This window comes from Protopterus annectens, chromosome 2.part1 (assembly GCF_019279795.1).
Source record: "Protopterus annectens isolate FY-2018-M chromosome 2.part1, PAN1.0, whole genome shotgun sequence".
Lineage (NCBI taxonomy): Eukaryota > Metazoa > Chordata > Ceratodontiformes > Protopteridae > Protopterus > Protopterus annectens.
In genome coordinates, this window is record NC_056729.1 from 360,546,148 (window position 1) to 360,571,774 (window position 25,627).

At 41.8% G+C, this 25,627-nt stretch overlaps 1 protein-coding gene across 2 annotated transcripts in view; it reads left to right on the forward strand.

Annotated features, from left to right (window-relative positions):
- The window catches only part of TAPT1 (transmembrane anterior posterior transformation 1), a 1,296,801-nt gene that overhangs the window by 947,302 nt on the left and 323,872 nt on the right, over positions 1 to 25,627 (forward strand). For both annotated transcript variants that reach the window (XM_044062200.1, XM_044062199.1), the window contains exon 8: positions 24,818 to 24,898. In XM_044062200.1, the coding sequence (XP_043918135.1) occupies positions 24,818 to 24,898 (81 nt within the window). The remainder of the gene's footprint in view (positions 1 to 24,817; positions 24,899 to 25,627) is intronic.

Here is a 25,627-nt window from a genome sequence, read left to right on the forward strand (position 1 = left end):
AGTGTGAATGGTTCAAATTCTGATAAAACAAATTCCTTATAATCAAAGAAGTTAGCACTTTTTTTGTTCCAGAAAAAAAAAAGATAAAAGTTTGCATGACCAAATATACATTTGCATTACAGCAAGTTCATAAGGTGACACTGAAGCCCCTACTTCTTAAATACGTGAGGAAGGAATTACAGTGGTGGACAAATATGGACTTTTTTCCATAGGACTCAATTTACTTCTACCACCCAAAATCTAGTATGTAAAATAGATTTTTTAGAGATAAAAACTTATAACAGCTTTTCCATGTATATATGGTAGATACACTCCTGTACAGCTGCCACATATTCACAAACCTAAATTCTACACTAATTTCCAAGCTTGAAACTACCTATAATAAGATCCACAGATTTGCAGCTAACCAAACCTACAAGTCACACCACTGCTTAGCACTATTGCAACTAGACTGGCTAGAATTCCCTCAGCTGCACTATACCAACTACAAATTATCCACTCTCTCCTCTATCTACCCTCTTTCTGCCCCAGCCTCTCCACTATCATATCCAAATATTCCCCTGCTAGCACGTTACGCAGCTCAAATCATGAATTATTAGACATCTACAAACCCAAAAGCAAAATAGGCTGCCTTCTCTATAACTATAACCCAGCTACATCCTGGAACCAACTCCCCTTGGAAATAAAATCCCTCCAGCATAGCAAAAGTTTCAAATTAGCCACAAGGGAATGCCTAAAAACAAAGTGGTCTTGCCACTGTAGCCATCCACCCTGAAACCACCATCCTTTCACCTATTTCACTACCTCACTCGTAATGTATCTCTAACAATTTTCCCCTGCCTCTTCCCTTCCTCTATCTCCAACCACTCTTAATTCTTACAGTCTCAAAACAACCTACCTTGTCTAGTCTGTCTCCTATACTCTACCTCCCCTACATCTCCTACTAGCCATTCTTACTTTCATTTCTTGTTTCCAGACTCCTATACAACTAGATCCTACCCACCTTAAATAAGCATCTGCCTAACTATTAACTCATTTTGTTCTAAGCAGCTTAAATAATATTGTAACTAGTCACTTTTTCTTCTGCTAATTGTTTAAAACCTTGTTTGTAACAACTCACATACTTGTCTGCCAATTGTTAATACTCTGTGTAATTGAATTGCCTGAGAAGCTTTTTTCTCTCCAGGTCTCTGCTTGTAAGATCCTATAGCTGATTGTTACTACTATGTTACTAAAATTTAATAAATTGTTTTCTAGTCCTGAGGAGCTTTTCTCCCCGGGTCTGTGCTGAAAATGAGCCAAAAGCTCAGCCAGACTAACCCGGTTAACAAATGTAAAATAAATAAATAATATGTAGTATTGCCTTGTCTTTAAAGAAACAAACTATTCCATAATGCATGGAGTCTGATGTGCCAGTTAGTGTAGTGTTCTTAATGAGAAGTGATGCTGTTAATTGTCTCTCAACTTTTTTGACATTTTAAGTTATTAAACTTGCCATTTTATTGCAAATTTCTGAGTCTACTGACATTCTTCACATTGTTAAACAAGATGACTGGGTAATCATTATGACAGGGTGTCAGAACTTTATTTATTTATTTATTTTATATTTGTTGACCGGGTTTGTCCGACTGGGCTACAAATGCCCATTTTCAGCGGAGGCCCGAGGAGAAAAGCTCCAACAGAAAATAGAAATTTTACATATTAAATACATATAGAAATACATTCATCATTGAACTGGAATCTTTTTTTGAATATTTTATTCAAAATAATTTTATTTTAGACCAAAAATGCCATTTCAGTCCAAAAACCTGTGCCAGAGAATCGTGTGAACACAGCTGAGCTCAGAATAAGTAATTTTACTAAAAATATTTGTTTTAAGTTGAAAATAGCTGTTTTACTGAATATCAACCTTTTAGCTGTAAATAACCATTTTTTGCCAAAATGGACGAGTTTAGTCCACCAGAACAATTCATCTTCACAAAGCTATTTGCCTGGTCATTGTGGAGTGAGATCTTTTCAGTTTCAGATTGCAACCATACTGGATAAAGAGTGCGACAGAATCTAGTTGAACACTTCACTATATGCTATTGGCAAATAAATGGAAGAGATGTACAGTTTTCCATGTTCTGAGGACGAAAGTATTACATGAATCAGGAATAAGTGAGATCAGTGAACATTTTGTGCCAAAGAAAACTATTATTCATACAAGGACATTCTTTCACAGGCATTACCAAGCTAAAGTAGTATGTAGAAGCTTTTTAAGGCACTTGTTTGAACTGTCTGAAAACAGTAGGTTTGGCAAACTAAAGATGAACAAATTAGAGAGAATTGTGATTAGGCTGGCTGATGGAGAAGAATCTCAGGAATTACAACTAGATGTGAATTTAACTTTGTAAAATGAATTCAGATTGCTAGAGAAGGTGAACTTTTAAAGAGATAAAATGTTAATATGAATACAGCAAATGATGTGTATGAGATAAAAAGCAAAGAAAACTGCAGATTCAATAGGAAGCAAGATACTAGCCAGAGAAAGCATGTGCATGAGAAGAAAAATGGATGCAAGATTGGCAATTCACAGCTGATTGAGAGCAATTTGCTGGACATGGCAGAATGTATAAGAAATGCAACAAAATGTTCCCGTATATGACTCCCAACTCCCCAGCCTTCTTTCCTACTTACAACTTATAACTTCACGTAACATAATTTGCAAACCATTAGCCTGCTCAGCCCTTAGCCATTACTCAGTATGTAGTTCCCAAATAGAACTCTCAGATCAGAAAATAAACAACCCCTCAAGATATTTAAACCGGTCAAATCCTGTGCTCCCACTCAGTAGCAAACTTTTGGAAATCTTTAGTTCTAAATATTTGAAATATCTCTAACCTGTCCTCCAAACCAGCAATAAAATAATACTTAACCAAATCCTGGATCTGCTGCTGCTCCAATTCTGTCTGAATCACTCACGGTCTCTTTCTTCTCCTCCTGTAACTCTCTTTACTTCCAACTTCCCACCTACCTAGCTTCCTAGCCTACTCACTGTATCTCTTTCTCCCCTCCTATACCTACTAATTTTCTCACTTCTGCCCATTCTGCTCCTCTCCATAACTGCACTCCATCCTACTTTCTACTGTATTTTACCTCACATTTTCACTCCATACTAAACTCTTACTCCATTTCACATTGATATACCCTCTGTAAATTCTGTGCTTACCCTGTCTAGCTTCAGACACATCCTCATTCCTCTCCTGTGATTTTTTTCATGTAATCTCCTATTCACTCAGTAATATTTTCCTTTCACTTCTCCAAATATGTATTGTCTTGTATGCATTGTTTTTATAGTTATTATTCCTGTACTGTATCAAATAATGAAACGACTTATAAGATCAAGCAACTTTTATGCAATATGAACTTTATCTCGTATACCACTCCAACTTAGACAATATGTTGTATTTACATCACATTAATCTTACTGCTTGTTTGTATTATAACATGTTTAAATGATCTGTATTTGTCTTCATAGGTTCATAAATTAGTACTAGGCTAACTGCCCTTTTGGGGTCATTTTAAATCTTGCCAGTCACCCCATGAGAGAATCAAACCCTGCACCTCGTGTCTGTAAGGTAAACACCTAACCATTATGCCAACCTCCCACCCCTTGCAACAAACTATAGCAGTTCCTAAAACTGTATTTCACCTTACCGAGACATGCTGCACATGGAAGTTCTTAATCACAACTTTTAAAATATTGCCCATAATTGCAGCAAAATGTTTTCAATTCTGTTTGATTGTGGAGCTTTTCTTCCAGGCCTCTGCTGAAAAGGAGCACATTTTTGGCCCAGTCAGACTTTCCCAATAAACAAATAAATAAATAAATAAAATAAGATGGAGCTTTTTGTTATTTGTAAAACTAATCTAGTGAAAGCAGCTACTGAGAGTATAATCAAGTGTTCAGAAAGCATTTTTATTTCCTGTGCTCAATAACTGGAATGCCAAACACTGAAGTAGATTAGCATTTTAAACTCTTGATTCATAAAACCCCAGTAACCTTTAAATGACTAATGTGATTGCGATATCATGTTCTGCATGAAGCAGAAATGGAAATATGTAGCTCTGCAGCCAATCTCAGTTGCAATGGTAGATTCTTAGGCACGTCTGAGTGTAAGAGTGTAAGAGTTAAAAGTATGAGTTCCGGGTTTAAGTGCTGGAAGGTTTGTCTGTATATAATTTGCTCAGCAGAGCTGAGGCTTCCAAGCTGGGATTGATTGCCATAATAAATTTAATATACTGTGTTAGATAAACTTACTGGAATTAACTGAGAACTAGTATAGGTAAGTTAACGGCAGATGCTCCCTTATGCCTTAACCACAACCTGAAGAATGACATTTCTAATACTGATAACTGTCCAAAGTAGCGGCAGGACTGGTATGAGTACAAGCACTTAGTGTAATCCAAAGTGTAACTGTACTGAATAAATGGATGGTGTGCTCCCACAGCCCAGGTCAGTTAAAAGAATGGCATCTAATGAATATGCATTGACATATGTTTATACCCCTGACGACCTGACGTCACAGAAGAAGGGACAGCAACCAATGCAGGACCCAAAACTTTGTTAATCAGGCCGACTGAGGGCAACTGCAAGCAGATAACCCATATGTGTTGACTGCAACAGTGAATCCACTCAAACATCTATATTTATGGTAAGTGTACATAACTGTACTGTTTGGAAAATGCCATCCAGTATTTCAGTCACAGCATGAGTACTAGTGGAATTAGACCAGTTGCAAGCAAGGTCATGGTAATACCAGCTAAGTAGTCTAACCTGTACAAGCTTTGTCAGGAGCTAGACATGATAAATATTTGGGGCAAGTTCATACCAGATCTGTCTACAGTGTGATGTCCACTGACATACCCTGATCATGTGGAGATGTTTAACTCAAGCTTTCATCGAAGTGAAACAAATGCTAATGATTGCACCAAAGCTGACCTACTAAGATATTGCCAAACCATCTGTTAATGCTTTGGTGATGCTTTAATCCCGATAGATGAACAAATTTTATGGCCTTTTGCATACTGATTCAGAACACCAAACAGTGCATAGACAGGGAAAGAGTGATATGCAAGTAAATGGGCTTGTGAAAGGTTCTCAAGATACCTACTGGAGCTTCCAGCTCCATACTGAGCTCAAACCACTTGTTCCACTGATCAAGTCCTATGATGTGTACAAAGTTCCAGTCAGATATCGAAAGCTGCTTGTGAAACTGAGACACTTCAATGCCATTGCAATTATTGTGCCAGAAAGACACTTGTGGCAGGCAGTGAGTTACAGTCATCAAGTATGTAAGAGACAGATGGCCTTAGTTGTTGGACAACCTAGCATCTGATTTATAAAACTTAATTGTCAGAGCACTATTTTCCAAACATGATAAGAAGACAGAATTATTGTACCCTCTTCGTAGAATGGCAACATTTTTAATAAAAAAACACAAATGACACCAAAACCTTCTACATTGTCTTGACGAGCCAAGATGTCTGTGTGGTAGCACAATACCTGTGTAAAAATGCCACTTTTGTATAATATGCAAGCCTTCCCAGAAAAAAAAATTACTCCAGACTTATTTACTACAAGGTCCTTGACAGAAAGTAGCTGTTGACTTGCATGTATTTGAAGGCAAGAGCTACCTCGTAATACCGTACTGTTATTCTTGAGATGTAAATATTGCATATGCTGACAGTGACTTGCCAACAAATGACTTCAAGGTTTAAGACTATATTTTGCAGATGTGGCGTACTTGTCAAACTAGTTACAGGCAGTGGTATGCAGTTTATTTCAACTGAGTTTCAGAAATTTGCGGAGGATGATAGTTTCCTACTCACTGCATCAAGTCATCAGTATCCACAGTGCAGTGCATCTGCTGAGAGGCATTTCAGATTGCTAAAAAGATTCTTAGACAATCTGATCCTCACAGAGCTCTCTTGTATTCCCATGCTGCTCCACATATTACCATGAGTAAGCCCTGCACAGCTTTTACTTGGGAGACAATTAGGGATTAACATTAACTATGCTAGAATCAAAATTTGACTAAGACATTCCATACGATTCCATCTTGAGAAGTGGTCGCTCTCTCCAGGGATCTTAACCTAGCCTCTAACATGACAGGTCATGCTGGAGAGAGGTACTTCTCCTAGAAACTGTCACTTCTCTGGACCAAGCTTCCAATTCACTTGAAGCAGAGCCCCTCCCTGACCCTCTTCAGACACAACTTAAATCAATGGATGAGTAACCGCAAACTCACTTATGGGGTGGTGTCCATGTCCCTCCTGACCGTTACCTCTGCGAACTTTACTCACCTAACTACTGACAATTGGGGCAACTTGGATAAGTATGGCTATGCTTGTAAGGCTATATGGCTGTTAGCCTAGTAACTTCCTTTGAACTTATGAACCTATGATGATAGAGCAAAAAAAAAAACTCTTAAGTAATTTTATGACAGATGGTATTCCACCTAGACTCTGTTTGTCCTTCAGCCAGGCCAAGCAGCACACCTTAAGCTGAAGAGTAAGAGAGAAGGAAGGAGACAACAGGTGCTACAATCCATAAAAAAGATGAACCAAGGTCCTGCATTTTGCAAACCAAAGATGCCACTATTGTGAGATGCAACCTGAGACATGTCCAGACCATTCCAGAAAAGTATCAAAGTAAAAGTAGTGTATAACAGAGATAAAACAAACAGAAAATAGCTAAATGCGTATAATGCCACAATAAAGGCAATACAAAATTAGCGCTTTCATCCACTTTTATTTTGACACGTGAACTTCTTCAGAAAAGACAAGTGTCCTCCCAAACTCTTGTCTTTTAAATAAATTATACAGGAAATGTTGTCAAAACACTTCCATAAAAATGATTAATACATTATGTCACTTTTCAGTATCTCAGAAATTAATATCATACAATGAATTTTCATAATGTCAATACACATAAATATAAAAATGAGTTTGTAAAAAATGTATATATAAAAACTATACCTTACAAAATACACTTACAATATGATATATGTAAAGAACTATTGCTTGCTACACTAGATCTGTATGACAATACATATTAGTATTCAATGACTGAAATCCTAACTAAACTTCTTGTCCACTATGACATTACTTCTGCACAAGTCCTTAATGGCAAAGCAGCACAGCATTCCCTTCTCAGCACACCAGATCCCTCAGCTTGGAAGATATAGATTTGATTTGTGTTAGCCTCTCCTTTATTTCAAAGTTACAAATATCTTTGGGAGCCTAAAATACCTATTGGGACAAATATTTATGCACAAAGGTAAAGGAATCTTAATGTTTGTTGGACTGTGTTACAACCTCTAGACCCTTTACATTCTCTGATGCCAAGGTTGTTAGACTATTTAAATTATGTTCTGAAATTTGACGTATTAATTAATCATAGTTTACGATTATCTAGTTTGTGTTTCTGCAACAGCCCTCTCATAGATAGGACTCCATCGTTTTAATAAGGCATTCCCAAAATGTGTTCTTCAGTTAAAATCACCAAGAGCACACAGGTTCATAGGTACATAAAATCTTAGTAAGCTATCGATCTATGAGGATCTTAAGAAGCCTAGCTTTTCATTCTAGTGGTAGTTTTTATCCCTTAGATCTTGCATACAAATAACCCATAGATTGGCTAAACAAAGATATGTTGGGACATTTGCATGAGTGCCAGGGGTGCAAAACCAGGGGTGAATGTGCAGTTATACCTATCCATTCATCTGAATAACATTTGAATAATGTAAAGTAAATACCTCTTTCCCATGGGATTTAAACTTCACATTGGACAGGCTGGCATCATATCCCTTTGAGCCAATGGATACAGTGCAGTTACGGTACTTATCGCTAAAAGTATCTTTCTAATGGCTGATCTGATGTTGTCAGTTTTCATTCTCTTCTCAACCTGTGGGTTCGGGTTTGATCCTTGAACTGACTCGGTCACTACAATAGCTCGTGGGAACCAAAAACCTCTCAAGCTCATCCCTTACCCACAACGCACCTGTCTCAGTTACCTCAGATCTTGTTTGCTGCCTTGCCAGTTAGACATGGTGCCATATCCTCTTGAGCATGCAAGTGTTTCTTCAAATTGTTTTCTTCTTTAATTCTAAATTTCTTTAGATTTCTTCTTGAAAATTGATCCCTTACCCATTACCTTTCCAAGTACAAAAGTATTCTTAGATACTCTTGTTAGTATTCCTTTTCTCCGTTGTTGTTTTCCTCTACACTTGGTGTAGTTCTTAAATATCATTGTTGATATTCTCCCTTTTTTCCAACCATCTTTACCCTTTTAAAAAAAAAGTTTCAACATCTTATCTCTCTGTTCCATGTCTACGTGCCTTGTGTGTGTGTGTGTGTGTGTGTGTGTGTGTGTGTGTGTGTGTGTGTGTGTGTGTGTGTGTGTGCATGCGCACTTCTTATGTGAAAATGGCAGATTAAGAAAACGTCCCAGTGGGCTTCAAACACTGTGAGAAGTGTGGTCATAACATTACTTATTTTGACACACATTCTCTTTGTGTGTATTGTTTGGGCCTCCTCCATCTTCAGGATGACTGTTCAGTCTGTCACTCCTTTAATCAATGGACACTTGTGGAGAGAAAAAATAAATTGATACTGAAAGGGCTACTTCCCTCTTCTTTTGAAAATGCCATATCTGGAACGACCTCCTCATCTAAAGGAAAACCTTTAAGGAAATCGGGCATTCCTAGTCCTTTTTCTTCTTCCTCGTGTAAAGTTTCAGAAAAGGCAAAGAAGAGAAGCTGTTCAGCTCTAATTTCCCAATTGGGTCTGAACCCAAAGAAGACAGAAGTATTTGTTCTTTCTGCTCCCTCGGAAACAATAGCAGAATTGCCCAAACATTCGGTTCTGGCACATTCGTCAGAACCTCAGAGTACTGCACCCAAGACTTCAGGTCTGACCTTGTCTTTTACCCAGAAGGAACATGATAATAAAGGTCTTTCTTCGGTACTGACAAAGGAAGTTCTTTCAGTTCCAAGAACTAAATATTCTCCTTCTATAGACCCCTTTCCAGACAGGCTCCCTTCTCCATTTTTGAAAAAGATCTATGTCTCCCTCTGTCATGTCCACCTGTTCTTCCAGAAGTCTTACTGAAGACGACGTGTAGAGGCTGGTGAGAAAAATCCACTGGGAGCAAGCTGTGACAGAGACCACCTCAGTCCATACCCTTTGAGTCAGTCTGCAAGTCCTTCGCATTTTCTTCCTCCTCTAACTTTGTTAGAAGATTCAGAGACATCAGTTTTGAGCTGTCTGGTACCGACTGTATCAGGTCCCAAGTTATCCTTATCTTTGGTCCTGATGTTTGCCCTGAGTTCTCTGGCTCAGTCGGAACCAGCGACCTCTCGGAGCCATATCTGTCCTGTTGGTTCTGAGAAGCTCGAGTTGACTCATGTTTTTTCAGTGTCTTCTCTGCACCTCAGAGCTTCAGCATGAATCAGCTCAGCTCCAGCTTTTGCCTTTGGGAGGATCTTCTTGGGGTGGGGAGGGACTACGGTTCTGAGTTCCGTTCTCTTGTTTGTGGAGTCATTTCCTTCCCTGGGTGGATCAACTTTCAAACGTACGGAGAGAGCCTTGTCTACTTCAGTCAATCAGTAGGTTCCTTCCCCCTCGGAACATCCAACCTTGTCACATCTTCAGCCAGAATCTCAACCTCTTCCTCCACTGAGACAGCGATACCAAAGCCTCAGGCTTCCCAGCAGGCTGGCCCCTCTTCTTTTACTTCCCTAGATCACCTTACTGAGGCACTCCCTAGGAAGAAAAAGTGCAAGAGGAAGCACTTAGATTACCCGGAGAAATCTGTCAAAGAAGATGAATGTTTTGAGGAAGGCAAAGGATCCCCAAAGTCACCTCCTGATGTCACCTTTGGAGACATCCTAGAAATCCTTATGCAGAGAGGTGATTAGAAGCCCATTAATCCTTCATCTGAGGAATCCGTCTACCTCCAGGTATTTGCTACCCCCCATCTACTTCCTGGCTAACTCTTGAGCTCATTGAGTTGGTCTCTTGGCAGGCATGGAAGGCCCCTTACGTTGTTGAGCCAATTCCCTGGAGACTGGATAAGATTAGCACTGCCTCTGAAGGTAACCTATTATGGATGAAAGGTTTGCCTGTGGATACCATGGTCAAGGCGGCAGCCACAAAAAAGGAACCAGCAAAAGAAAGTTGCTCTATCTTCCAACAAGGAGTGTCAAATGATGGATGGATTTGAGAAACAAGTTTGCATGGCATTGACCTTTGCTTTACTGTCCTTGAACTACCTGCAAACTTTACCAGACTACAGATGGATTTGATTAAAAAACTATCAGATACCCTCTCAGGAGCTGTTTCTGAAGAGATTCAGGAGTCTGTTACCTCGCAGTTGGCCACACTAACCTCCATATCTAACTTTTCCATGAGGCTCAGTTCACATACAGCCAAGAGAACGACTAGAGCTGTGAGTTCTGGCATTGCCAGAAGGAGGCAGACTTGGATGTGCTTGTGAGATTTTGTGGAGCCCTTCAAGTCTTCATTCATTAATGCCCCCTTTGATGGCACGTCCGTATTTGACCCTAAAGTTAGAGACACAGTGACCAGGTGTGAGAAGGATGCGAAAAGATATTCCAAAACTGGGGTCAGCCATGCTGCAACCTGTTTGCCTGTCCCGTAAACAACAAGTGCAACAGCTATTTTGCCCTGATCCCCCCACAGGTGGAGTTACCAAGGGATGCTGTTCTTCACAGTTGGCCTTCCAGTCTTCTTTATGCCTTTCCTCCAATTCCATTAATTCCCAAATTCTTTCAGAAAGCAATCTAGTTGAAGAGCACAGTTATCCTCATTGCGCCTTACTGGCCTTGACAGATTTGGTTCCCCTTCATTTGGCCTCACCTAATTAGACAGCATTGACTACTGGATCCAAATCCAGATCGCCTGTTACATCCAACAAGCATAATTCATCTGGACATTCCGAATCTCAAGCTGACAGTTTGGTTTCTCCAATTCCATTAGTAGCCTGACAATCCATGCTGTCTTCCAGTGTCCAACACATGCTGCAGTCATCTGATAAGCCATCTACACACAAGCTTTTACACCAGTGAATAGGAGAAATTTATGCATTGGGCACTCCAGAATAACACAAACTTTTTTGGCTCCAATTCATGATATTCTTCACTTTTTAGCCTTACTTCTCAATGAAGGAACTTCGGCTCCCACAGTCAGAGTCCAATTAGCAGTGATATCCAACTTTTATGCTGGTTTTCAAGACTCCTAAGTTGCCTTTCACAAGCTGTGTAAAGCTTTTTTGAGGGGTACTCTTCTTTTAAAACCACCCTACAAAGATCCTACTCCTCCTTGGGAGTTGAATTTAGTGTTGCATGCAAATGCTCAGTCCCCCTTTGAACCAGTGATTGCAATCTCAAGTTCCTGTCTTGTTAAACTATTTTCTTAGTGGCACTAACTTCTGCTAGAAGGATCTCAGAGATTCAAGCCTTATCCTCTAAACCGCCAAACCTTTTTGTTCAAGATAGTTTCACACAGAACCAACCCCTCACTTCTTCCTATGGTAGTTTCAGAGATCAATGTCAACCAATATATTAACCTGCTGGTATTTTTCCCCAACTTCTCTAACAAAGGTGGATATTGTTGACATTTGCTAGATGTTCACAGGCAATGGCGATTCTGTCTTCACAGAACAAAAGAATTCAGGAAGTTGGACCAATTATTTGTTTCCTTCTCTCATACCAATGGAAACCTGTGAACAAAGTAACATTAGCCAGGTGGCTCACTGATTCTATCTCATTTGTTTATTCTAAGTCACGCATTCCTTTGACAAAACCCTTGCGAACCCATTCAACCAGGGCCGTAGCAGCCTCAGCTGTATTCCAGTGTAGAGCTTCCATGGATGATGTCTGTGCAGCAGCAACTTGGGCTACTCGTCATACCTTTGTTACTCATTACAAATTGGATCTGGTCTCCAAGGCTAGAGCATCATTCAGCACCAATGGTGCTTAGGAACATGCTTCCTTGAGTCCACCCAGGATAAGGTAGCTGGGGACTCTGTCCCACAGGTTGAGGATGGAATGAAAACTTGACATCAGATAAAAAAGTTATGCACTCACCATAACGTCCCATATGTGTTGTACATTTTCATTCTTCCTCAACTCCCCCACCCTTCATCCCCCTTCCCTTGGTTTCTGGAAGAATGGAGGTTTGGCAGATTGTTGCCTTTTTGGTATAGTTTTGCAGTTCCAGATGTAGTCTCCATAAAAATCCTTTTTTTCTCTTTCTGTCAGCTAACTCGATCTGAGGTAATTGAGATAGATGCATTGTGGGTGAGGGATGAGCTCTAGAGGTTTTTGGTTCCCATGAGCTATTATAGCGGCCGAGTTGGTTCCTATGATTGAAACCGGACCCACAGGTTAAGGAAGAATAAAAATGGACAACACAAGTGGGATGTTATGGTCAGTACATAGCTTCTTTTTATTTTTGTCAGAAAGATTTCAGAGTTGCCAGGATTAATGTGCAGCCCACGTTATTTAGTATTTCTACGCTTTATCAGAAAATGAATCTGTCCATGTCAAAACAGCATCAGATATAGATCTTACTCTGGGTACTTAGATGCTTGCATTGGCTGGACATACACAGGATAGCACATATAGTATGACAGGAGAACTACTGAATTCAGAGACACTGGATCAGCATTTTGCTTCATTCAGAAAAGGAAAATGTCTACCAGTCATTAAGCCGACTTTGTCTGAATGATTAGCCCACTTCATTTCATGTTACGATTTACTGGTACATTTGACTGTCCTCAAAGATCTACTGATTTTATTTTTCTGTATCTTTTGCTTCTGTGCTGCAAACTATCAAGTTTCCCCCAGCTAGACCTCTGATCATTCATTCCCTTGTACTAGGGATAGAGCCTGTATAGTGCAGAGGGACCATCATACAAGCTGCTATGAGGATTGATTGGCATGGTTTCAGACAAAAAGCATAAAAGCTGCACAGTCTGGTTCAATATTCCCTTGCTGTGTATGAACCACATAAACCCAAACTGATTAAAAACATATCAGCACAGTAAAGAGCAGAGAAAAAAGTTTTATAAAATAAAACAGAATAAAAATGTTTTAACAGACCAAACTGCCTCATTTCAGACAGGCAGGATGTTCTTCGTGTTTCACTGTTGCAGTCATTACATTTGGTTAATCTGCTGGCAGGTTGCCCTCAGTCGGCATGAATAACAAAGTCTTGGGTCCTGCGTCAGTTGCTGTCTCCTCTTCCATGAAATCAGGTCGTCAGGGGTATAAAACATGCAGCCGACGCCATTTTATTCAGTCTTTCTTGCCGCGCAGTGCCCGAAGCAGAAGCAGTTCGCAAGTGCTGGTCAGCCGACTCCTGAAATTTTCGTATTCGAGTTTCAGAACCAAAGTCTTCAAGCTAAAGCTAAGTACCCCGTTGGGGAAACTTTTTCTTGCTCCTTACTGATGTCAGTAAAAGTTAATAATTGCATTACTTGTGGGAAGCAAATACCTCATAAGGATTTTCATTTGTACTGTATTCCTTGCCTAGGCCCTGATCACAACGTGCCTTGCTGTCAGTTTTGTCTAGATTTAACCAACGCACTATTAAGCGTCGGTATATTTTTGCTTCTAAATATTTTGGTTCAAGATTTAACTATCCTGAAATGTCATTGATTAGCAATCCAACTACCGGAGTTCACAAAAAAGGCAAGGAAAAAGACAGCGACAGACCGTCGTGGTCCAAAACCGATGACAAAGCTTCTCCTAAGCCGGCCGCTGGTTCGCTGGTACTCAGTGAGGCACTTTCACAGCCCCTGATACCTGCTACGTTTGAGTCCCAGGCCTCTACCGAGACCCATTCAGAGTCCAGTATGCCGTGAGATTCTAAGAGTATTGAACCCGCGGATGTCTCTCCCTTGGATCGGTCCGGAGCTGCTGAGCAGGCACCGGCTTCTGAGGGTGTTTTCAGGCCTCAACATTTTTATATTAAACCGACACCAGCAACAAAAACAATGTCAAAAACAACTTCTATGTCTAAAAAAATGACGCATGAGCCACGTGCTCAGGCCCCTATGCCTAAAAACAGATGATCAAAATGGCTGAGGATTTAATTACCTTGATCAGGGTTTCCCAAACCCCCCCCCCCCCCCCGCTAAGAGGCCTAGGCAAGGCACTGACTATGAATCTTCAGATCAGGTTTCCATTTCTTCTGATTCCGCTTCTGATCAGGAATTTTCTATTCCACCCTATGAGGATTCCGATGCAGAGGAATCCATCCCATCTGCATCTCCTCCTGAGGATTTCTCTTTTGGAGAGACTTTGCATACTTTAAGGGAACATTTTCACTGGGAGAGTCAGGACTTCTCTGAATCAAAAAAGAGGCTTAGGGATTTCCTCCTTCTTCCTTAGCATAGGCCTTTGGCAATACCTCCTGTATTAGACATTGTTGATGATGTGTTCTCGGAATCAAGCATGGCTCCTGATTCCCTGCCTCCAGCTCCTAGTAAGCCAGACAGATATTACAGGGTTCCTGACTCACACAAATTTATTTTCAAAAATCCTGCTGCTGATCGTGAGACTATTTCTCAGGGTCCCAAGGGTATTAAGGCTTCTACAGCCAAAAATCCTACCCCTTCTGATAGAGATTCCAGGGCGCTGGATAGATGGGGTAAGAAGGTTTATACGTCTGCAGCCTTGGCAATCAGGGCTTTAAACTGCCAGTTTCATATGCTTAAATATCAGCAGCATGTTATGGGCTTACTGAAACAGAAAATTATGTTGATTTCTGATTGTGTGGAGAATAAAGAATTACAGGATTTATTGCATTAAGCAGAACAGGTTGGAAAGCATACTTTGCAATGTGGTTTTGATTCCTTGGAGGCCTCTTGTAGAGCCGCCGTTACTGGATCTGTGATTAGAAGGCATGCCTGGCTCAAGGAGCAAAATCTGCCTGATCATGTTAAAGCTAAATTGCTGGATGCCCCTTTGCAGCAAGATACTCTGTTTGGTAATAAGGCAGAAGAGGTTTTAAAGAAAATGGAAGACAAAGCTAAATCTATGCAAACTGTAAAAGATTTCTTGCAAGTGCAGCCACCCAGGTTCAGTAGGCACTGACCTACTAAAAATTGGTCCTTTCCTGTGTCCCACAGAGCCACTCAGGGCAAACTCTGGTGCTCAAAAGGCTCCAGATATCAATCACAGGGTTCTTACAGGTCGAAGCAATGGGGTACCTCTACTTCCAAATCTGGAGGAAACAAAGCACAACCCTACAGTAAGCAGTCTCAATGACTTTCCTGTACCATCTCCAAGCACTTATCTTTTGGCAGCCCCCTTGGGGAGAAAACTAGCACTTCATGCTCAAAATTGGCAGTTAATTACCCACGACAAGTAGGTATTAAACATAGTATCCCAGGGGTACAGATTTCATTTCCATACTTTGCCAATTCCAAACGGATGGCTGGATCTGCCACAAAACCAGTGGGCAGAGGCCCAGAAACAAGTCATGTCCCTCATGGATATGGGGGCTATTCAACCAGTACCAGAAAAGGAAAAAGGACAAGGTTTTTATTCAAGACTTTTCCTGGTACCCAGAAAAGACAATTCATGGCGTACAGTACTGAACTTTTAGATTCTGAACACGTTCCTGGACATTCCAAAATTCAAAATGCTGACTTTATAACAGCTACAGCCTATGCTAGGCAAGAATGCTTGGTTAGTAACTCTAGACTTAAAAGAGGCATACCTGCATATCCCAATAAGGGAATCATGCAAAAGATACCTCCGCTTCAAAGCAGGTTTTTTGCATTACCAATTCTCTGCACTGCCCTTTGGCTTATCTACTGCGCCCAGGGTCTTTAGAAAGTGCCTGGCACCAGTAATTGCATTCTGCAGACAAAGAAACATTCAAATTTATCCTTATCTGGGCGATTGTGTCATTCAAGCAGAGGACAAGGACACTCTTCTTCAACATCTGGCGTTTGTAAAAAGGCTTCTAGCATACCTAGGGTACACCATAAATGAAAAGAAATCACAACTGGTACCCTCTCAAATAATTACATTCCTGGTTGCAAGCTTGAATACAACTGCCAGATGGCTTACCTCATGCCAGACAAACAAAGGCAACTGACAACATACTTCAAACAAATGGCAACAAAAGCCCAGTTATCTGCAAGACAAATTCTGCAGGCTTTGGGGTTCATGGCATCCTGCATTCTACTAATTCCATATGCGAGACTGCATATGAGGAAACTTTAATGGTACCTAAAACGTTTATAGTGTCAGCATTGTCAGAGCCTGGAAACAATGATTCCTCTCATTCCTTGCCTACAACAGGAATTTCTTTGGTGGGTAGAGACGTGTCACCAAAACAAGGGTCTGTCATTCACTCTACCCCCTGCCACCCAAACCCTAACTACAGACGCATCAGACTATGCTTGGGGGGGCCCATCTGGCAGGGAGATTCATTCAGGGCAAATGGAGCCCAAACCAAATGTATCTGCATATCAACCAGAAAAAAATGCTAGCTGTTCAGAATGCTCTGACAGCCTTCAAGGACGTACTCCATCCAGGACAACACCACAGATGTTCATCGTGCATACAGCTGCAGTCATAACAGATGGGTTTTCCTGCCGTCAGTCGGGTCCTCGGTCGGCCGAATTCCAAAGTCTAGGTCCGGCATCAGTTGTTGTCGCTTCTTTCCTGATGTCAGTGCGACGGGGTATAAAAGAAGCAGCCAACGCCATTTTCTCCAGTCTTTCTTGCCGTGCGGTGCCCGAAGCAGAAGCAGTTCGCAAGTGCCGGTCGGCCAGCTCCTGAGATTACGAATATTTTTCAACCGAAGACTTCTTGAAAGCTAAGTACCCGTTGGAAACTTTTCTTGCCTCAGACCGATGTCAGACAAAGTTAATAATTGCATTTCATGTGGGAAGCAAATACCGCATAAGGATTTCCATTCCCTCTGTATACCTTGCTTAGGCCCAGACCACGATGTCTCGGCCTGTCGTTTTTGTGCTACATTCAACAGACGCACTATTAAGAGTCGGGCGGAGTTCGCCCAACACTATTTTGGCAAAAAGTTTAATTACAACATGTCGTCAGATACTCCGACTGCAATTTTGAGTAAACGACGTAAAGATAAGGACTGACATACGAGGTCCGCGACTTCTACCGACACCACGCTAAAGCCGACTACATGTGCTCCGGTTCTCAGCGAGGCGCCTACGCAGCCCCTGACTACCAATGACACTTCATTAGCGGTGTCTTCTGTGCCCGAGGTCGCAGGCTCTTCGGCTCACACCCCGACTACAGATACCGAAGTCACTCTTGGCGGGGAAACTCAGAGTTCAGACAGGCCTGCCACCTCTCAAGGTGTCTTCAGGCCTTCTTCTTCTTTTTCCATTAAGGCTTACACTAAATCTAAAGCAGCCATGCATTCTAAAAGACAAGCTCCACAGGGCCCCTCTCAAGGCCCCATGCCTAAAAAGCAGATGCTCAAAATGGCTGAGGATTTGATTACTCTTATCAGGGGTTCTCAACCCCCCTCGGACAAAAGGCCCAGAGTGGAGGAAGAATACCCTTCCTCGGACCAGGCCTCCATTACTTCAGAACATTCTGAGGATCAGGAACATTCTTACTTCCCTTTCGAAGATTCTGATGCAGAGGAGTCCATTCCCTCTGTCTCCCCCTCGCTGAGGATTACTCTTTTGGGGAAACCTTGCATACCCTGAGGGAACACTTCCACTGGGAAGGCCAAGAGTACTCAGACTCCAAGAAAAGGCTCAGGGATTTCCTCTTGCTCCCTCAGCACAGGCCTCTGGCTATACCTCCTGTCTTAGACATACTAGATGATGTGTATTCAGAGGCCAGCCTTAACCCAGATTCTTTACCTCCAGCTCCAGTCAAGCCTGACAGGTATTACCGGGTTCCTGATTCACACCAATTCCTATACAAAAGCCATGCGGCTGACCCAGAAACTATTTCACAGGGTCCCAAGGGAATTAAGGCCTCCACTGCCAAAAATCCATTACCTTCAGAGAGAGATTCCAGAGCTTTAGAAAGGTGGGGAAAAGGTATACACCTCGGCCACTTTAACCATGAGGGCATTAAACTGTCAGTTCCATATGTTAAAGTATCAACAGTTTTTGTTATCTCAGTTGAAAAGCAAAATGTCACAACCTGAACAACCAGACTTGAAGGAGTTGCAGGATTTGTTGCATAATGCAGAGCAAGTGTGTAAACATATCTTGCAATGTGGTTTTGATGCTTTAGAGGCCTCTTGTAGAGCTGCTGTTACAGGATCAGTCATACATAGACATGCTTGGCTCAAAGAGCAAACCTTACCAGATCATGTCAAAGCTAAATTACTAGATGCACCTCTTCAAAAAGATGTATTGTTTGGTGTTAAAGCTGAGGAGGTATTAAAGAAAATGGAGGAAAAGGCAAAATCAATGCAAACAGTGAAAGATTTCCTACAGGTACAACCGCCACGTTTCAGTAGAAATTGGCCTTCAAAAAATTGGTTCTTTCCAGCCACGGACAGACCTCAAAGAGGCAGATACAGGCGCCCGAGAGGTAGAGGGCAATCTCAAGGCTCATTTAGAGGCAGACAATGGCAAACACCTACACCAAGAGGGGGTGAGGATAGTTCACAGCCATTCAGAATGCAGACCCAATGACTTTCCCCTTTGCATGCCAAGCAAGGCTCAAATGGCAGCACCTTTAGGCGGAAAACTGGCATTATTTTCGAAAAATTGGCATATTGTCAGAAAAGACAAATGGATCCTGGGCATTATAGACAGAGGCTACAGATTCCACTTTCACACCCTTCCAAAAATGAGAGGCATTCCAAACCTGCCACACAATCAAAGGGCAGAGGCACAAAAACAAATTTCAGATCTCATGGACATGAAAGCTATTAAAGAGGTACCTGCACAAGAACAGGGTCAAGGTTTTTATTCCAGACTATTCCTGGTACCAAGGAAAGGCAAAGATTGGAGACCTATTTTGGACCTATCCATCCTAAACACATATTTACTCGTACCAAAGTTCAAGATGCTCACATTACAGCAGCTTCTTCCCATGCTGGGCAAGGAGTCTTGGCTGGTAACATTGGACCTCAAGGAGGCATACCTGCATGTCCCATTCAGACAAGATTGCAGAAGATACCTCAGATTTCTTGCAGGTTCATCCCATTATCAATTCTCTGCATTGCCCTTTGGCTTATCTACTGCTCAGAGTGTTCACGAAATGCCTGGCATCAGTAATTGCCTTCTGCAGACTTCAAGGGATACAAATATACCCATATCTGGACGACTGCCTTATCCAAGCGGACAGCAAGCACACTCTTCTGAAACACCTGGCATTTGTAATAATGTTGTTGAAATCTCTGGGATACACAGTCAACAAAAAGAAGTCAAGACTAATACCCTCTCAAACAATAATTTTCCTGGGTGCCAGCTTGGATACAAACACCCAGATGGCCTACCTCACGCCAGAGAAACAAGGGCAATTAACTCAATACTTCAGAAAACTGGCAACCTTCACCAGGCTGACTGCAAGGAAAATCCTGCAGGCTCTGGGATTCATGGCATCTTGCATCCTGCTAATCCCATGTGCAAAGCTGCATATGAGGAAACTTCAATGGTACCTAAAAAACTTATGGTCTCAACACAGCCACAGTTTGGAAGCAATCATACCACTGATTCCATGTCTTCAAAAGGAATTTCTGTGGTGGGCTCAAGCATGCCAAAGAAACATAGGTCTCCCATTCTGCAAGCCTCAAGCAAATCAAGTCATCACAACAGACACCTTGGACTACGCCTGGGGGGCACACATGACAGATCGGTGCATTCAGGGCAAATGGTCACAAAAAGAAAAGCACCTACACATCAATCAAAAGGAAATGCTAGCAGTAATAAATGCTATTATGGCTTTCAAAGACCTACTGCATCCAGGACAGCTACTGATAAGAACAGACAACACCACAGTGATGTGGTACATAAACAAACAGGGAGGAACTCATTCATATCCCTTGTGCAGACTAGCCATGTCCCTTTGGAACACGGCTCTGGAATTGCAAATCCAACTTCAAGCACAATTCCTGCCAGGGAAGGAAAACACACTGGCAGACAACCTGAGCAGAAATATGACAGATCCACACGAATGGAAGTTGCATCCTCAAGTTTTTACAATGATAACTCAAGCATGGGGAAGGCCAGACATAGATCTCTTTGCCACCCACAGAAATTACCAATTGACAAAATTCTGCTCAAGGACCTTTCATCCACAGGCCTGGAAAGTGGACGCACTCTCTTTCAGTTGGACAACAATGACGGTTTATGCCTTTCCACCTCTTCCACTGCTGGCCAAAGTTCTATTAAAAGCCAGAGCGGACAGACCAAAGATGATTCTCATTGCTCCAGACTGGCCAAGACAACACTGGTACCCATTCCTGAGGAGCCTGACGCATTCCCCACCATGGATCCTGCCTCTAATGCCTCTTCTACTGACTCAGCACAGCTTCAAAACTCTTCACAGTCAGCTGAAAACACTCAGTCTAGCCGCATGGAGGATTCCTTAAATTCACAGCAGACCCTACTCTCCAAGGAGGTGCAGGATGTCATTTTGGAGTCCAGAAGGCCTTCTACTAGAAAAGCCTACTCCGCAAAATGGAAACGGTTTTGTGTCTGGAATCAAAAAAAGGGTCAGAATCCTGGAATACTGAATTTACCTCAAATACTACAGTACCTAGCCGAGCTGCTAAGCAGTGGACTTTCATTCTCCTCCATCAAAATCCATACCTCAGCCTTTTCTGCAGAGTACAACACTGATCCTCCTTTATTCTCTCACCCTCTCTTAAGACAGTTCCTCAGAGGGGCTAAGAATATAAAACCCCCAAGGAAGCAACCAATACCTGCTTGGGACCTCAATTTCATTCTAGAAAAACTAACCCTGTCTCCTTTTGAGCCAGCTGCTTCAACAGATCTGCAATATTTGTCATGGAAAACAGCCTTCCTTCTAGCTATCACCTCAGCACGCAGGGTTTCGAACTACAAGCCCTCATGGCTGTGCAGCCTTTCATCATTTTCCATCAGGACAGAGTTTCCTTATGAACCAATCCTTCATTTATGCCAAAGGTAGTATCCAGGGTAGCCTTGAATCAGGCTATCCACTTACCTACCTTTTACCCTAATCCACAAAACAAAGGGGAGAGGCTACTACATTCCTTGGACATTCACAGACAGCTCCGTTATTATTTGGACAGAACAAAGCCTTTCAGAAAATCAGAGCAACTCTTTGTGTCTTATGCTACAGGTGCTCAATGGAAGCCTATTTCCAAACAGACAATCTCAAAATGGATAGCCCACTGCATATGCTTTTGTTACTCTTTTCATGGTAAAACTGTACCTATAGGCATCAGATCTCACTCCACAAGGGCCACAGCTACCTCTGCAGCTTTCCTCAGGGGGGTTCCTACCAAAGATATTTTGGAAGCAGCCACTTGGAGTTCTGTACATACTTTCTCCAAGCACTATCACCTACCATTACACTCCAAAACTAGAGCGGGCTTTGCCACTGCAGTCTTGCAGGGCATCCTGGCTCCACCTAGTTCCACGTAGTGCCTACCACCCCTTTATTAGCTTTGGGATTCTACCCATCTGTTATGACTGCAGCTGTATGCACGATGAACATAGTACAGTTTTGTACCTACCATAAATGTAGATGTTCGAGTGCTAATACAGCTGCAGTCCAGGTTTCCCTCCCACCTTCCCCTCTTGGGACAGGCCTTATGGCTAACACCTCCTCATACAACCTCATTGGGGTATTCTTTTATGGTGTATTTGCTTGATTATATTGCATTTGCTTTATTACATAAATTTATGTTTTGCCTTCCTTCTGGGGGCACCTGACATCTGGGGCAAGAAAAACTGAAGAAAATGGCGTCGGCTGGTTCTTTTATACCCCTGTCGCACTGACGTCATGGAAGAAGCGACGACAACCGATGCCGGACCTAGACTTTGGAATTCGGCCGACCGAGGACCCGCCTGACGGCAGGAAAACCCATCTGTTATGACTCCAGCTGTATTAGCACTCGAACATCTACATTTATGGTAGGTACAAAACTGTACTTTATGTGGTACATAAACAAGCAGGGGAGTACACATTCCTACCCCCTCTGCAGACTAGCCATGGCCTTGTGGAACACAGCCTTGACTTACCAAATACATCTTCAAGCTCAGTTCCTGCCAGGAAAGCAAAATACTCTGGCAGACGACCTAATCAGAAATCTTATGGACCCGCACAAACGGAAATTGGATCCACAAATCTTCAGCATGTTAACACAAAAATGGGGGAGCCCAGACATAGATCTATTTGCCTCTCCCCAAAGTTATCAGTTGGACAAGTTCTGCACAAGAACTCATCACAAAAAGCATGGAAAGTGGATGCTCTATCATTCAGCTGGAAAATCCTATCAGTCTATGCCTTTCCCCCTCTGCCTTTACTCTACAAGGTCTTACTAAAAGTCAGACAGGAAAAACCAAAAATTATCCTAATTGCTCCGGACTGGCCTCGCCAGCACTGGTACCCGTTTCTAAGGAATATGTCACACCTTCCTCCATGGTACTTGCTTCAAATACCGCATCTACTGTCTCAGCAGAACTATCAAATTCTGCACACTCAGCTCCAAACCCTGAATCTAGCAGCATGGCTAATCAACTAATTATTCAAACCAAACCTCTCAGTAAATCTGTGATGGATGTCATTTTGGAAACCAGAAGGCCTAGCACTAGAAAATCTTATGCTGATAAATGGAAGAGATTCTGTGCTTGGAACCAAGCACAAGGAATAGACACAGCAATGCCCAGTGTTCCTCATATTTTACAATACTTAACTGAAATGTTTGACAAGGGCCTATTTTCTTCAATAAAAATCCATGCCCCTGCCATCTTGGCTCATTACAACACAGAGCCTCCCCTCTTTTCTCATCCACTGCTTAAACAGTATCTTAAAAGGGCCAAAATTTTAAGGCCTCCCAGGAGAGCACCAACTCCTGCATGAGACCTCAATTTTCTGCTGGAAAAACTCACCCTGCCTCCTTTTGAACCAGCAGCTACTGCGGATATAAAATTTCTATCTTGAAAAACAGCTTTTCTATTGGCAGTCACTTCAGCAAGAAGGGTTTCAGAACTACAGGCTCTCAAGGCAGTGGAGCCTTTCATTATAGCCCTCAGGACCAATCCTTCTTTTGTGCCTAAGGTGGTATCCGGTGTGGCTCTTAACCAGACCATTCACCTGCCAACATTTTACCCAAATCCGCAGAACAAGGGGGAGCGGATTCTGCATTCATTGGACATACACAGACAACTAAGATTCTACCTAAACAGGACCAAATCTCTAAGAAAGTCTGAGCAACTACTGGTAGCATTTGCTGCAGGATCAAAGGGGAAGGCTGTATCAAAGCAAACTATTTCTAAATGGATAAGCCACTGCATTCATTTCTGCTATTTGCACCATGGTAAACCTGTGCCCAAGGGGGTCAGTTCACATTCCACCAGGGCTTGCCCCTACTTCAGCAGCTTTTCTCAGAGGGGTCCCAACCAAAGGCATTCTAGAAGCTGCTACTTGGAGCTCTGTTCATACCTTCACAAAGCATTATCATTTACCTCTCTTCTCTAAATCCAGGGCAGGCTTTGTCACTGCAGTCCTGCAGGGCCTTATAGCCGCTCCTAATGCTGTTTAGTTCCATCCTCCCATCCATAGCTTTGGGATTCTACCCAAATGTAATGACTGCAACAGTGAAACACGAAGAACATAGTACAGTTGTGTACACTTACCATAAATGTAGATGTTCGAGTGTATTCACTGTTGCAGTCTGGGTTACCCACCCGCCATCCCCCATTCTATACCTTTTCTTTCCTTCACTATACTCAAAAGCCTTTGTGGTGTATTTGCTTTTAGTTGAAGGTAAAGTTTATGTTTCTAAAAGTGCATTTATATATTTACAGTTTATTTATATATATATATATATATATATATATATATAGAAAAACTGAATAAAATGGTGTCGGCTGCATGTTTTATACCCCTGATGACTTGAAGTCATGGAAGAGGAGACAGCAACCGATGCAGGACCCAAGACTTTGTTATTCAGACCGACTGAGGGCAACCTGCCAGCAGATTACCCAAATGTAATGACTGCAACAGTGAATACACTCGAATATCTACATTTATGGTAAGTGTACACAACTGTACTTTATCAAAATATTTTCTTTTTTATTGAATTCCATTATCATAGGGCAACTGTAAAAACTCTTTACTGCAGCAACAGCAGTATCAGTAAAAAAATAAAGTACATAAATTGTCTTCCTTAATTTCACTATGCATGTTGATGCCACAATTTTTATGCTACATTTGAACCCTTTTTATCAAACTTCCTCCAGCAAGTTTCTGAGTATTTACAGTGATTAGACTGCACCCACATCATCGATGAAGCTCAGAGGATAACAGTTTGTTGTAGCAGATAATTTTGCTTTATCAGGAAAAGTTGCCAATTGCACTCTACAGCTCAGCTGATTGCCAGTACTGTAAACAAAACAGTGGGGGTTACACTGATGGTCTGATTTCATTTTTTAATTTAGAATCTTTTCACTCCATGATATAATAACCCCATTTTTCATGTGCTGTGATAAAAAAAAATGAAGTACTAAAAACCCGTGGAAATGCAAAGCATGCATCCATTGTTTTGTTTTTTTTTTTATCAGATATCAAGGAGAGATTCACCAATTATGTTCTTCTGCTTATTGTTTGCCTAAGAAACATGGAACAGTTTTCATGGAATCCAGGTAATCAGCACTTTTATTTTTTTTTGGTAATCTGAGCAATATAATTTATGTAGATGTGAGTACTATATTCTGTATTTTCAAATGCTATGTACCGGTTTCCGTGGTAGCTATTAACAGAGTATGCATATACTTGCATGTGTGTTTATCTCTGACTCAGTTTCTTCTACTTTTCCTTGTGAGCATTATGGTGGCAGCAGACGTAGCAGGGTAGAGGAAAAATACCTTTCCACTGCTCCAGATTCCTGTTGATCCTGTAGGAACTCTAAGCTTTCCCAGTTCGGACAGGAAATATAGTCCCTCCAGTATGTCCTGGGTCTGCTTCAGAGCATCTTCTCAGTGGGCTGTACTTGTAGCAACTTCACTGGAAGCTGCCTGAGGATGCGGCCTTATAAGAAACCCAAACCCATTCTGTTTGAATCCTCTTAATTTCACAGAGCATTGGCTCTACTCCAGGGCCCTCCTGGATCACCAGTGTCCTTGCCTTGTCATGGAGGGGGAAGCACCATGACCTTGAGAAGAAACCCTGCCATTTGTGTCCTGGACCTTGTTCCTTTTGTCACTGTCCATGGCTCGAGACCTTAGGTGTGAATATGGCCATAGGATGATTAGCAAATAGAGACCATTATCTGAGAATTGAGCTGAGGCTTCACACACATTGATCAGATCACGTCTCACATTACAGCAGCCAGTGCTGCAGTTCTCTGTTTAGTATCTTGTTCCCACTTGTCA